The 12,999-nt window shown below is 50.7% G+C and overlaps 1 protein-coding gene and 1 long non-coding RNA gene across 2 annotated transcripts in view; one reads left to right on the top strand and one right to left on the bottom strand.

The window, feature by feature from the left end:
• Positions 1-11,238, top strand: part of LOC131756252 (uncharacterized) — a 43,858-nt gene extending 32,620 nt beyond the window's left edge. The window contains exon 3 of the long non-coding RNA XR_010840405.1: positions 10,572-11,238. This is a non-coding gene — a long non-coding RNA (uncharacterized lncRNA). The remainder of the gene's footprint in view (positions 1-10,571) is intronic.
• Positions 3,629-12,999, bottom strand: part of NEURL1B (neuralized E3 ubiquitin protein ligase 1B) — a 42,836-nt gene continuing 33,465 nt past the window's right edge. Inside the window, exons 3-5 of the mRNA XM_059063175.2 lie at positions 11,344-12,063; positions 9,145-9,270; positions 3,629-8,775 (exon numbers count right to left, since the gene is read on the bottom strand). Coding sequence (XP_058919158.1) covers positions 8,531-8,775; positions 9,145-9,270; positions 11,344-12,063 — 1,091 coding nt within the window. The 3' untranslated portion in view covers positions 3,629-8,530. The remainder of the gene's footprint in view (positions 8,776-9,144; positions 9,271-11,343; positions 12,064-12,999) is intronic.

The following is a 12,999-nucleotide window of genomic DNA, read 5'->3' as shown; positions in this document are numbered from 1 at the left end:
AAGAAGGATGCATAAATTACATCACTAAATGATCCAGAGCTTTTATGCCTTGGATTTGATCTGTCCCAGCAGCCTCAGAACTACACTAGTCTGAACATGTCTGTTTTGGGGTCTGCCTTCCCTTTCCAGATTGGTTGATTCTTGAGGGTAAAGGCCATGTCATACCTGATTTTGTATCAGGTGTGGGTGTGTGACAGAGTTTGGTTCAGGGATTAAGCTTTTAGATTAAGTTCTGGGCAGACTCTGCCTCAGAGACCTAAGGGAAAGGGTGAAAATGTGCCTCTGAAAGATTTTGCCTCTTTACTCTGGAACAGGCACACCTGGGGTCTAATACTACTTCTACCTTGGAGGGAGCCTGGTTTCCTCCCTGTAAAATGAGGAGACAAATATTGGGGTGAAGATTTATTGAGAGAATGTGTGAAAATCACGGTTTCTTCTGCTTGATAAATGCTGGTTCATTTCTCTTACCCTATTTCCAAAATTCAATGTCACCTAGCTGGGCTCTTCTAACAAGCCAGGAGGAACAGCCCCGGGCAGCAACTTCTCTTCTCCCTTCCCCCCACTCCTGATACCACTGCAAGGCTCCATCCCAGAAATCTGGGCTCTAAAGCCTGGCCTGGAGGAAGCCCAACCAAACTGGTTAGCCTGGCCTGGTCTCCACTAGAAACTAACAAGCCCTTATCTCCAACGTGACTAAATTTGGATCTCAAACGCAGACAATCAGCCTGGGAATTCCTCATGAATTCTAGCAAGAGCCAGCTGTTCTTGTTGGGTTTTGCAGAGTAGGGAGATAATTTTTCCAAATAAGAAGTTTAAATTAAAAGTAATAACTGGTCATTATAGAAAAATTGGAAAACATGGCAGAAAAAAAGTTACCAATAATGCCATCACCCAGACACAGCCCCCATGGACATTTTGCTTCTATTCTGTTGGTCATTCCAATGCATGGTCAGGTTTTAGGGCTAGTGGTTGTTGGTGGTGGTTTGTTTGTTTGTTTGTTTTACATCCATCCAATCAAAGTGTATGTTCAGGGTTGTTTTTGAGTTGTTGTTTTTTATTTTTTATTTATTTTTTTTTTGCGGTATGCGGGCCTCTCACTGTTGTGGCCTCTCCCGTTGCGGAGCACAGGCTCCGGACACGCAGGCCTAGCGGCCATGGCTCACGGGCTTAGTTGCTCCGCGGCACGTGGGATCTTCCCGGACCAGGGCACGAACCCGTGTCTCCTGCATCGGCAGGCGGATTCTCAACCACTGCGCCACCAGGGAAGCCCAAGTTGTTGTTTTTTAAAATTTTTATTGGGGTATAGTTGATTTACAATGTTGTGTTAGTTTCAGGTATACTGGTAAGTGAGTCAGTTATACATATATATATACTTTTTTTTTAAAGATTCTTTTTCTATGTAGGCCATTACAGAGTATTGAGTAGAGTTCCTTGTGCTATACAGCAGGTTATTATTAGTTATCTATTTAATATATAGTAGTGTGTATATATGTCAGTCTCAATCTCCCAGTTTAACCCTCCCCGCACTCCCTTATCCCCTGGTAACCATAAGCTTGTTTTCTACATCTATGACTCTACTTCTGTTCTGTAAATAAGTTCATCTGTAGCCCCACTTTTTAGATTCCACATGTAAGTGATATCATATGATATTTGTCTTTCTGTGTCTGACTTACTTCATTCAGTATGGCAATCTCCGGGTCCATCCATGTTGCTGCAAATGGCATTATTTTGCTCTTTCTTACTGCTGAGTAATATTTCATCGTATATATGTACCACATCTTCTTTATCCAATTCTCTGTTGATGGACATTTAGGTTGCTTCCATGTCCTGTCTATTATAAATAGGGCTGCAATGAACATTGGGGTGCATGTACTTTTTGAATTATGGTTTTCTCTGGGTATATGCCCAGGAGTGGGATTGCTGGGTCATATGGTAATTCTATTTTTAATTTTTTAAGGAACCTCCATATTGTTCTCCTTAGTGGCTGTACCAATTTGCATTCCCACCAACAGTGTGGGAGGTTTCCACTTTCTCCACACCCTCTCCAGCATTTGTTGTTTGTAGATTTTTTGATGATGGCCATTCTGACCGGTGTGAGGTGATACATTATTGTAGTTTTGATTTGCATTTCTCTAATAATTACTGATGTTGAGTATCTTTTCATGTGCTTTTTGGCCATCTGTATGTCTTCTTTGTAGAAATGTCTATTTAGATCTTCCCCCATTTTTTGATTGGGTTATTTGGTTTTTGTATGTGCAGTTTTATATCTTGATTTTCCCAGTATATTTTAATGTAAACATGTTCCTGTATTATAAACTCTCTGCTGAGTGCCAGATGCTGTGCCTAGCACATCACCCGCATGATCTCAATAATGCTCACATCCATCCTAAAACCAGGAGCTCCTATTATTCTTGCTTTGCAGATGAGGAAACTGAGGCACAAAGAGTTTAAGTGTCTGGCCCAATGTGGAGGTGAGAACCAGGCTGTCTGGTTTCACAGCCCATACTGTTTCCCAGGGATATATCTGTATCCTGTTTTATTCAACCTTTCTTAGACATCTGTTGTTCCTCCCTGCCCAGCTTTCCTTCTACATTGCTCCAATTTTCCCATGGGGTCTCGGATTCCCACCCCCCAACCCATAATTCAACAGGTGCAGCTACTGGGTGGAGGTGAGTGCATGTCCTGGGTCTGACCAATCAGAGCCCTGGATCTCCCCAGCTTCCATGATTGGCTAAGGAAAGGGGCATGTGATCCAGTTTGGTCCAGGCAGGGATTGCTCAGCTGCAGGATGTAGCCTGGACCTGCTGCCAGCTGTCTTGAGAACTTGTGTGGGAAGGGGGGACAAAAGAGGGCAGAGGCAGAGGGGGAAAGACCACATCCTCTTGTAGCTTTTCAGATTCCGGATCAAAATGCACCCAAAGTGAGTTCTTGGGTTTTGATACTGGATTTCTCAGTTACCTGAGCCTTTTAATTCCCCAAAGCCTGTTCCAGTTGGGTTTCTGTCACTTGTAACCAAGAGCTCTTGGCAAGTACAGTTGCCCCTCCATATCCGCAGGTTCCGCATCTGTGGATTTAACCAGACTCAGATGGAAAATATTTGAAAAAAACATTCCAGAAAGTTCCAAAAAGCAAAACTTGAAGTTGTTGTGCTGGCAACTATTTACATAACATTTGCATTGCATTAGGCATTATAAGTGTTCTAGAGTTGATTTAAAGTATATGGGAGGATGTGCGTATGTTATATGCAAATACAACACCATCTTATGTAAGCGATTTGGGCATCCGTGGATACTCCAAGGCAGGGTGGTCCTGGAACCAATCCCCTGATGATAGAATGGTGAGGAACAACTATAAACCCTAGTTGTTGGTCATCAGGCTTGCTTCTAGTTGTTCATCACTATAAATAATGCTGCAATGAACACCTTTACATATAGAGTTTATCCTCAACAAGAATTATTTCCTGGGGATATTTTCTCAGGAGTTACTTGGCAAAAGGTTTGAATATTCTCAGGGTTCTATAGACATTTTGCAAATTGTCTCCTCAAGGCTGGCAATGATTTGTATCCCTCACCTCCACTCCCCAACTGTGTAGGCAACTGTGATTTTTAAAACTGACTCCTGAAGAGACTTTTCTTAACAAGCCAAAGTTGTATTTGTTTTTTTAAACAGGAAAATTATGTTAATATAAAACGGATAAAAAGACAAAAATCAAAACACACAACACGCAAGAGCACAACACACAGGACCAGTGCAAACCCTTCCCCACCCATTCCCCCCCAGGTTTTGAAACCTTTATTACAGATCCCCAAAGATTAGACTGTATTGGAGAGGTCACAGTATTGAATCAGAAAAAGAGACATTTTTAAAAAGGTCTGTACACAGGTAGTGGGGTGGGGCGGGGGACGTACGCTTCTTCACTCCAACATCAAATACACAATGCAGAAGGGTTTCAGTGATGAGCACAGATTTCTAGAACACTACCACGTATGCTAGTCCCCGGCCCACTTTTTAAAGTTGCTTTCAAAAGTGATTAAAAGTGCACGGACACTTTCATAAGGCACAGACAAATTGTTGTACAAGTCATCTCACTAGGGACTTGAGAAAGACGGTGAGAAAATTAAATACCAAGAGATGCCGGGAGGACACATGTTCCTGAGCCGGAGTCCTTCTGCCAGAACCGGGGCAGAGACAGGATTGAGCAGCGGAAGGTGACTGCCTCTCATTCGCCAAGAGTTTGCACAACCCTATTCTGGAACGGACTGGGGGCTCTCTGTCGACTTCGGGGTTGATTGTCAGCCACCAGTCCCAAGGCCTGAAAGTAGCAGGTAGCTATCGCCCTGTGTCTCCCTGGCAAGACCTGAAGGCGATTATCGGTTGGTGGGGCTCTTGAGGGTTCTGCCAAAGGCCATTTCGGCAGCAACTCAGCAACTACAAGATGCCCGGCATTCCTAATTCAGAGAAAGCTTTCTGAAGTGTGCAAGGGGCTCTGGGTCTGGAAAGCAGTTGTGTACTAAGATAGACCCCCGAGGCAACAGAATGGCCAGGAAAGCCCATGGACTCTGCCCCAAATGTCTCATAATGTCACTCCCTCTGACATCAGGGCTGGGGTCCTGTCCTCTCAGCTCCATCCTCCCAGCACCCCACACCTAGTGGGCACTCAGCAAATGTTTGTTGAATGACTTTGTGTGCATGTATACATGGTGTTTTACCAAACCCCTGGAGACTCATAACCTGATTTCTGATTTTCTCAGTAAACCTTTAATGAGTACTTACTAAGTGCTACCACAGGACCCAGCACTAGATGGGTCAAATACAAGTTTACAAATCTGCCCACCTCCTGCTCTGGACAGAGAGCTCCCTACAGGCCTTGTCTTTAGACCCGGTTCCCATCCCTGTGTCCAGAACACAGGCCACGCTGACCAGTGGTTGTCGGATGACTGAAAAAGCATTGCTGTACTTAGGGGAGCAGCTGCCCTGGGTAGCTAAATCCCAGAAGACTCCCAGTTCTGAGAATGGGCTAGAAAAAGGAGTTTGTCTTGACTTGGAAACAGCTCAATTTTTCTGGTGGTTCAGAATGAACAGGCACCAGACCACAACAAAGGGGGCATCCTGTGGTCTTCCTGTCCTCGCACTGGGGGCCCTACTTAGTGGGGTGGTGGTCATGAGGCCCAGGAAGGTGGTGGGACAAGTGTCTCCCCAAAGTTGCCCCTGATGGGCACCCCCAGGTAACAGGAAGAGGCCCTTGGGTTGGACCCAAGCTCACACATGGCTCAGCTCTGCCGGGAGAAGGGGCGCAGTAGGCAGATGAGCCTGAAAGGGTCATCCCAGGGTGCTCCCAGGGTTCCGGGCGGCACAGGGGCCACAGTCTGGTGCTAGAACCCTCACACAGGGGCGGGTGCCCAGCTCTCTCCAGGCACTGCCCAGGTGAGCTTCAAGGAAGAAAACTCAAGTAGTCTCGAGCTTTCTGGGCTCGGGGCCAGGCAGCGGAGAGCGTGGGTTTTGGCATCAGGCACTCCTGGGTTTGAAGCCCAGTCCTGTCACCTCCTGCTTCACTTCCAGCACCTTAGTTCTCTTACCTGCCATCTGGGGATAATATCGCATTTCATTGATTCTAGGAGCACAGCTTCTCCACTTAACATGTCGGAGTAAAATGAATCGAATAGCTGTGGCATCTTACAGTTGAAATTGGCAGTGTTTTTCCCTTAGTGGTACATAGAATGGTGTGTTTTGTCATCAGTGGTGTCTTTGATACGACTCAATATGGTACTAAGACCTACCTCACAGGATTGACATGGGGATGCACCTCTCCAGCCCAGTGCCGGGCACACAGTGATGCCAAATAAAGGAGAGTGGTTCCCTTCCCTCTTCCTCCTGCCCCCTCTCCAGAAAGAACCTAGAGGGCGGTGTGGGCAGCTCCTCTGCAGCGCTGAATAAATCAGTTTAGAGCATCAGGAAACGTCTGGTTTTTAGAAGATAAACACACCCTTAATTCCTCTTGGAAACAGGGAGGCTATTTATAGCAGCTGCAGAGCATGTTAAACAGGCCACCAGCTCCTTTCTTCCCAGGTAATAGGTCACCAGGCGCAGGGCCTGGTCCACCCTGGGTCCAGGCCCTCGATCCCTGGATTCCTGGCAGTGGTTGCACTGACCCTAGCTGGAACCCGAGGGGACAAGAGAGAGGAGCTGGCTCCCCCAGGCCACCGAGACCACCGGGGCTTGTGACCATGGCTCAATCCAGTCAGGGGAGCTGCTGCCTGGAGAACCACGGTCCTGTGGGTAACTAGCCCTCTCACATGGGGCCTGTGCGTGGCCTTGCCCACACCCAGCACGTGGGGGAAATGGAAGGCTCCAGCGGACCAAATTCAGCTGGGTGCCGAGAGCTGCCTAGGTTTGCAAACTCTTATCTTGGCAAATGCTGGGGTGCCATTCACTCCCCTAAAGATTCTGCTGCAAAATTAAAACCTGGGCGTGTTTCCCAAGTTCATAAGGGAAAAAGAACTAATCAGGGACCCTTGCAGGGGCAAGAGTAGGGTTTCTGAAGTTGAGATCGGGTCGGAATACCAGGCAGAGGAGAAGCAGATGGTCCAAGACCTGGAGCATCATAAGGGCACGGACTGACTGGCCTTATGGGCCTTGATCTGACGAGGGGGACCCCAGATACGCAACAAACACCTGTTACATGAATGCAAAAACTCTGAATGTCCTCCCTTCCCTGCCTCCCTCAACAGAAGAAGATTAGGAGTTGGACTAAAAACAATACCTGCTCTTTGCAAGGTGTCTTGGGCCTTTTAAAATGTGCCAGTCCTGGGCTTCCCTGGTGGCGCAGTGGTTGAGAGTCCGCCTGCTGATGCAGGGGACATGGGTTCGTGCCCCGGTCTGAGAAGATCCCACATGCCACGGAGTGGCTAGGCTTGTGAGCCATGGCCACTGAGCCTGCGTGTCCAGAGCCTGTGCTCCGCAACGGCAGAGGCCACAACAGCGACAGGCCTGCGTACCGCAAAAAAAAAATAATAATAATAAAAATAAAATAAAATAAAATGTGTCAGTCCTGCCAAGAGCTCTGGAGTGGGCAGGTACCAGGCTTCCTCTTGGACAGATCGGGAACTGAGAAACAGTGAGGCCCAGGGACCTCCCTAAAGGTACAGCACAAGATAGGGCAGAGGTGGGGCCCAGAAGGGAATTGCAGGCCTGCCAGCCCATCAGCCCAGGTGTGGTCCAGGAGTCTGCAGAGATGGGCCCAAGCAGGGGGGAAGGGGGGAGGGGGTTGGGGCAGGGTCACGGTCCCAGGAAATGCCCAGCAAATAACCCTGGAGAGGAGGAGAGTCCCAGTGTCAGCATTTTCAGCGAGTGTCTCAGTTCCTAGTTAACATCTAAATGATCAGTTAACATCTTAGTAATCTCCAGGGGGAGATAAGCTGACAATCAGAACAAGACTGGTTGCAAAGCCCTGCTTCCTTCCCCTACTTGGCCAGCAGGTCATCCTGCTGATGCCCACAGCCGCTGGCAAATGCCAGGCCCCATATTTCAGCAGGAAAATGTGGAGAGTTGCGGAGTGACCTTTCCAACCCCAGGTGGCTCACCGGCATCTAGGATTCTTTCCCTCCCCCAGGAAAAGGGAACCTGTTGCTTGTCTTCTCCTTGGAGATGGTGAGGATGCTACAGACTAAAAGCATATAGGGATGGAGTCAAGGGGTGGTATGCTTGTAATTAGGTTGTCTGGGGCTGAAGGGGTGACAAGACTTCTGGAGAAGATACCCGGCCAGAGCTCTGGCCCCAGCACCCAGTCAAAACTCCTCTCCAAGACTGAGTTAGAAACTGAAAAAGCAAATTGTTCTCTTATGTTCTCCGCCCAACTACTCCCCAAGGAGTTGCCGCTTCAGAGCTGTAAACAATGAGCTATTTTTTCCTCGCCTTAGAAAATCTGAGTGTCCCTTTTCTATACCACCTGAGGGAGTTCTGTTTAGGTGCAGGCTTTGTACATTCAAAACCAGCTGACGTCACAGCCCCGTAAAGTGAACAACTTCTAGTCACGCTACCGTCTGGGCTCCGGATTGCACATTCCTTAGTGTTAAATAACCTCCCAGAGCCAGGATCCCTGGATAAATACCTACACGTTCTCTCTAGGTCATTCTCACACACTCGCCCTCTCTGGACTGTCTCCCTCCCTCCCCTCCCCCTCTCTCACACACACTCAACCCAACCCCAGCAAAAGGCATTGCACAGAGGACGCCATTTCTCAGCTGAGAGGTCACCGGGGGACAGGGCAGTCTGCCAGGCAGTTCCTGAGCTTGCTCTTGGGACGGCCTTTTGGGGGCAAAGCACTTTCGAGCCAGAAGCAACCCTCGCTTGGACTGAGACCCCCGGGGGCCTCGTGTCCACGACTGTCACGCCTTGCCCACCACCGGAGGGCAGCAGGCAAGATAGCTGCTGCCCTTGGACTCCCTGGCGGCCATGGTGGTTGCCCGGCCCGGGGTGGGGGTGGGCTTCAGAAAGGTGACCTTGCTCTGGTCAGGGCCGTCGGCGGGCCAGGCTACGGCCTGTAGATCTTAATGACGTCTTTGATGGGCCGCCGGCAGATGGGGCAGCAGGCCCGGGCCTGCCTCTTGAGCCGCAGGCCGCAGCCGTGGCACAGGCACATGTGTCCACACGTGTAGATGACTGTATCCACTTCGCCATCGAAGCACACTGCGCACTCGCTGTTCTTGCTGCCCGCCAGCTCTGGTGGGGAGAACACGGGGGACACTGGTGGGCTCAGTGGGGAGCTGGGGGCCGTCACTGCAGAAAGGGAGAACAGGCAGACCTTAATCTGTGGTTCTCGGTGGGCTCTGCTGGGGCAATCCCAAGAAGGCAGAGCTTCTATGGCAGAATCCGTGGGGGGACAACTTTGGGAGACACCAGTTTTGGTTATTCTCCTGGGTTTTGCCAGCTTTCCTACGCTCCTACCCCCAAGCATCAAGCACCATTATCACCCTCTGGGATGCCATATCTAGATGTTTCTCCTCCCTACAGCTGAAGAAGGAAAGGATGCGGGGGAAAGGCAGCCACCTTATTTAGCCTCAGTAAGGGCTGGTACAGCCACCAGGGCGAGCCCCTGTCTCCCTGCACCCTCCACTCCCCCATCCCTGAAGGTTTGCCCTTCCTTACCCAGGGATGATTCAGATGCTGAGGAGGACTGGTTGACACTGAAGGCCATATCGGAATCACTATCGTCCTGGGAGCCGCTGAGGGATCCTGATGGGGATGTGGTCGCAGGGCTGGACTGCAGGGTGCCTGAGACCAAAGAGATTCTATCAGGGGCAGTGGGAGGTGGGCTCTGCTCTGCTATAGTCCCTGGCTCTCCACTGCTTTGCACCTTCACTTCCTCATGTATCTAATGGGAGGACAAGAGCTACCTCACAGGGTTCTGCTAAGAATTGATGGAATCGTACAAGTGTGATAGACATCTGGTCTTTGCCGCCTAGCCTCCATTCTTGTTTATTTCAGAAACAGCACTGGAACTTTGTTTAAGGCACTACTTCACCCTCACATACACGATCCAGGCCAGGCCAATAACAACTTCCACCCTTGGTCTCAGTGGTGGTTCAAGCAAGGCCTGCAAGGCCAAATTCTGTGACTTTCACTAGAACTACTAGGAAAGATGGGGCCCATTCCATTGGGAGATGAGCCTGGTGCTGTAGGGCCTGCCTGAGAGTCAAGCCAACATAGAGGAAAGTACAGCTTTCAGGTGGAATCCTGATGACATCCTTTCAACACCTAGATCAAGCTGTTCCTGAATCCATCCAATATACCCCCAAACTTCTGATGCATGTGTGTATCCCCCAAATTCCCTTTTTGCTTAGGGCACTGTGAGTTGGATTTCGTTACTTGCAACTACAAGACTCCCAACTAGTGTTCAACATGGATGGGTCTTCTTCCCTGAACTCACTGTTGGTTCAGATAATGATGGGTTATCTCTGATGTGAAGAGACATGCCCTTTCCCTTACCCTACTTGAGGATGGATGGACAGATTACAGAACCAGGGCTGCTGTCAGACGGGGATCAGGAGGGCAAGTCCCTGGCCTCCAAAAGCAGTCACTTCCTTTCTACCTTCTCCTGCCTTCTCTTCCTGACCACTCAAAGGCTCATCCTGGTTCTTCTGGAGGTGCTGGGGGGGTGGGGGAGAGAATGACTCTAGGCTTAGTTCTTGCAAACCCCCAGTGGGAACTTGGGCAACTCTTCTCAGGCTGAAATGATGACTATTGTCTGATGGTCCCTTAAAAAACCAACAACCCAAACCAACCAAATTACAACCACCACTACCCTGTTCCTCCTCTGTCCTCAGTCAAACAGCAACAGTCACTGTCGTCACTATTGCTTACTAAACATGCTGCATGTGGCAGGCACCAGCTTAAAGCATTATATGCACCTCATCATTTCATCCTCAAAACAACCCCACGATGCATGTCATCACTCCCTTTCTACACTGAAGGGAACTGAGGCTCAGGGATTCTCTGATTTGCCCAGCATCTTCATGGCTGACTAGCCACGTGACTGGGACAGTTATTTAATCTCCCTGTGCTTCAATTTTCAGGAGGATAAAACTGAATGAGGTGACATATGAAATGTTCATCGTTTCTGTTATCGTTCGGACTTTACTTCTTGAAACACGAAAATGGAGCTGTGCTCTCCAGGAACCTTCCCTGATCACCAGCCCTGCTCCACGAAGCTGGCGAGAAGAGAAGCCTCTCTGCTGTAGCGAACACCACACCACGCAAATCTCCATTTGGGTGTCTGTGAGGACGTGAGGGTGCTCCATGGTCTGTGTCCTCTCCTCTGCCGTGCCCCGTCCCACGAGCTCAGGGCCTGGCCCACAGCTGAAGGAGGGTGCTGTGTGTCTATTTGTGGCATGAATGAAGGCAAGAATCTCAAAACGGGATGGCTCAAGCCTGCGTTCCACTTTCCGTGGACGGAGTTATTCTCATTTTCCTCTTTTAAATGTAGTTGTATTTTTTCTTTCTCCTACACTTAATATACATTACATATGTAAAAAATATTTATAATAAATCATAATAATGGGAATAAAAATTGCACCGACAATTTACCTGCCAGGTCCTGACACCAGTGGGTACTTGGGTTGGTGTGGACAAAGTGTGGTCCAGGGAGCTGCGACAAAGGCATCCTCGGGGCACTGGTTAGAAATGCATCTTCTCAGGACCCACCCCCACTGAAAGGGAAACTCTAGATGGAGGCCAGGTGGTTCTGATGCGTGCTCAAGTTTGGGGGACCACCGGCTGGGCTTCAGCAGCGGCTCCGGCTACCTATCCAGTGGCGCCAGGGCACGCACGCACGGTCGGGGGACTCACCGAGGAGGCGCAGCTGGCCTGCGGCGCCGCCGCTCACGGCGAAGAAGGCCCAGAGCGCCTGCGTGGTGTCGACACACAGCAGGCGGTCGCGCGGGCGCCCGTTGACGCCCAGGAGCACGTCGCCGCCGGGACGCAGAGTGAAGCTGAGCGCATCGCCCCCGCTCGGCACGGGCCCGGCGCGCGCCACCACCCAGTACTCTTTGCGGTCGAGCAGCGCGTAGGGGTCGGTGGGCAGCTCGGCGGCCCGGAGCCCGCCCGGGTCGCATGACGTGATGCCGAAGGCCAGCGCGCCGGGCGCCGCCAGCCCCGGGCGGCCCACCTCCACGAAGAGGCTCTCGCCGGGCCGCAGCGGGCGCTCGGAGAAGACAAGCGTGCGACCGCCGTCGGGCCGCGGCGCGCAGGCCACCTTGCGGTCGAGCGACAGGCTCACGTCGGGCCCGCGCGTCGCGTGGAAGCGCAGGTCGGCTTCTAGCAGCGCCGGCGACGACGAGGGCCGTGAGCGCTCGCGGGGCCCGCACGGGATGGCGGCGGCCGCGCGGTCGGCGAGCGGCGGGCCCGGGGCGCGGCCCAGCGCCAGGTGGCCCAGCTTGGCCACCACCTGGTTGTTCTCGAGCTCGTCGTTGTCGAAGTTAGCCGCGTCGTGGCTGCTGGGCGGCAGGCAGGCGCTGAAGCGGGCCTGGCCGATGCGCGCGGGCGTCAGCGTGTCGGCGAACCCGCTTTCTGCGCAGGGAGGGCAGAAGAAGGGCAGTGAGGGCGCAGCCGGCCAGGAGCCCCCGCCTTGCCCTCCCCACGCCCCCACCCCCCACCTGGGCCCTCCCTTTCTCTGATTCCTTCGTGAGGTTATTTAAGATCCTCAGGTGCACAGAATTGGATTAAGCATCATCCCGAGTGCACCTGACTATTCTTATCTTTGGGACGGGCAGATGAGGCCCTTCCTTTTTTCTCCCTCCTTCTCTTACTCCCATCCCTCCATCCTTTCCTTTGCCTCTTTTCTGCCTTCTCGTCTTCCTTTTTTTCTTTCCCCCTTCTTCCTTCCTCCCGCCCCCCTCAGAGGTTTTCGTACTTCTGAAGATTTTTTTTCTTTTAATTGGTGTGTTAGTTTCTGCTTCATAACAAAGTGAATCAGCTACACATACACATATTTAAAGGGCATTTAAAAATCATTATTGTCTGCCTCCCCAGCTAGAACATAAGCTCCAAGGGAAGTAGCAAACCCTTGGGTTTGTGGCCTTACTGTGTGACAGATTACTATTTTAAGCTCCTTTTCACAGGTTCTCATTTAGTCCTCATACAACCTGTGAGGTGTGTACTGTTATCACCCACCATTTGGTAAAGAAGGGAGCTGAGGCACAAAGGGGCTAGGGAGCACGACCAAGGTTGCACAGCAACTAAGTGGCAAAGTCAGGACTCGAACCGGGGCTGTCTGGTTCCATGCTGCCTCTGAAAGGCGGGGCATGGGCCTGTCCTCACTGCTGTGTCTGCAGCAGGGAGCACAGTACCTGGGTGCTACTCCACCTTTGAATGTGTAAGGTTTCTGCAAGAAATGGCCTCATTGTATAGGACAGGAAAGTAAGGGGGCGTTTTTTAAAAGTCACAGTCATGAAAATATTTTTGAATAAATTTTAGTAACATGAAGAAATGCTCTTGATCTATATT

This window comes from Kogia breviceps, chromosome 4 (assembly GCF_026419965.1).
Source record: "Kogia breviceps isolate mKogBre1 chromosome 4, mKogBre1 haplotype 1, whole genome shotgun sequence".
In the NCBI taxonomy this organism is placed as follows: domain Eukaryota; kingdom Metazoa; phylum Chordata; class Mammalia; order Artiodactyla; family Physeteridae; genus Kogia; species Kogia breviceps.
This window is presented reverse-complemented; position numbering and strand designations above follow the sequence as displayed.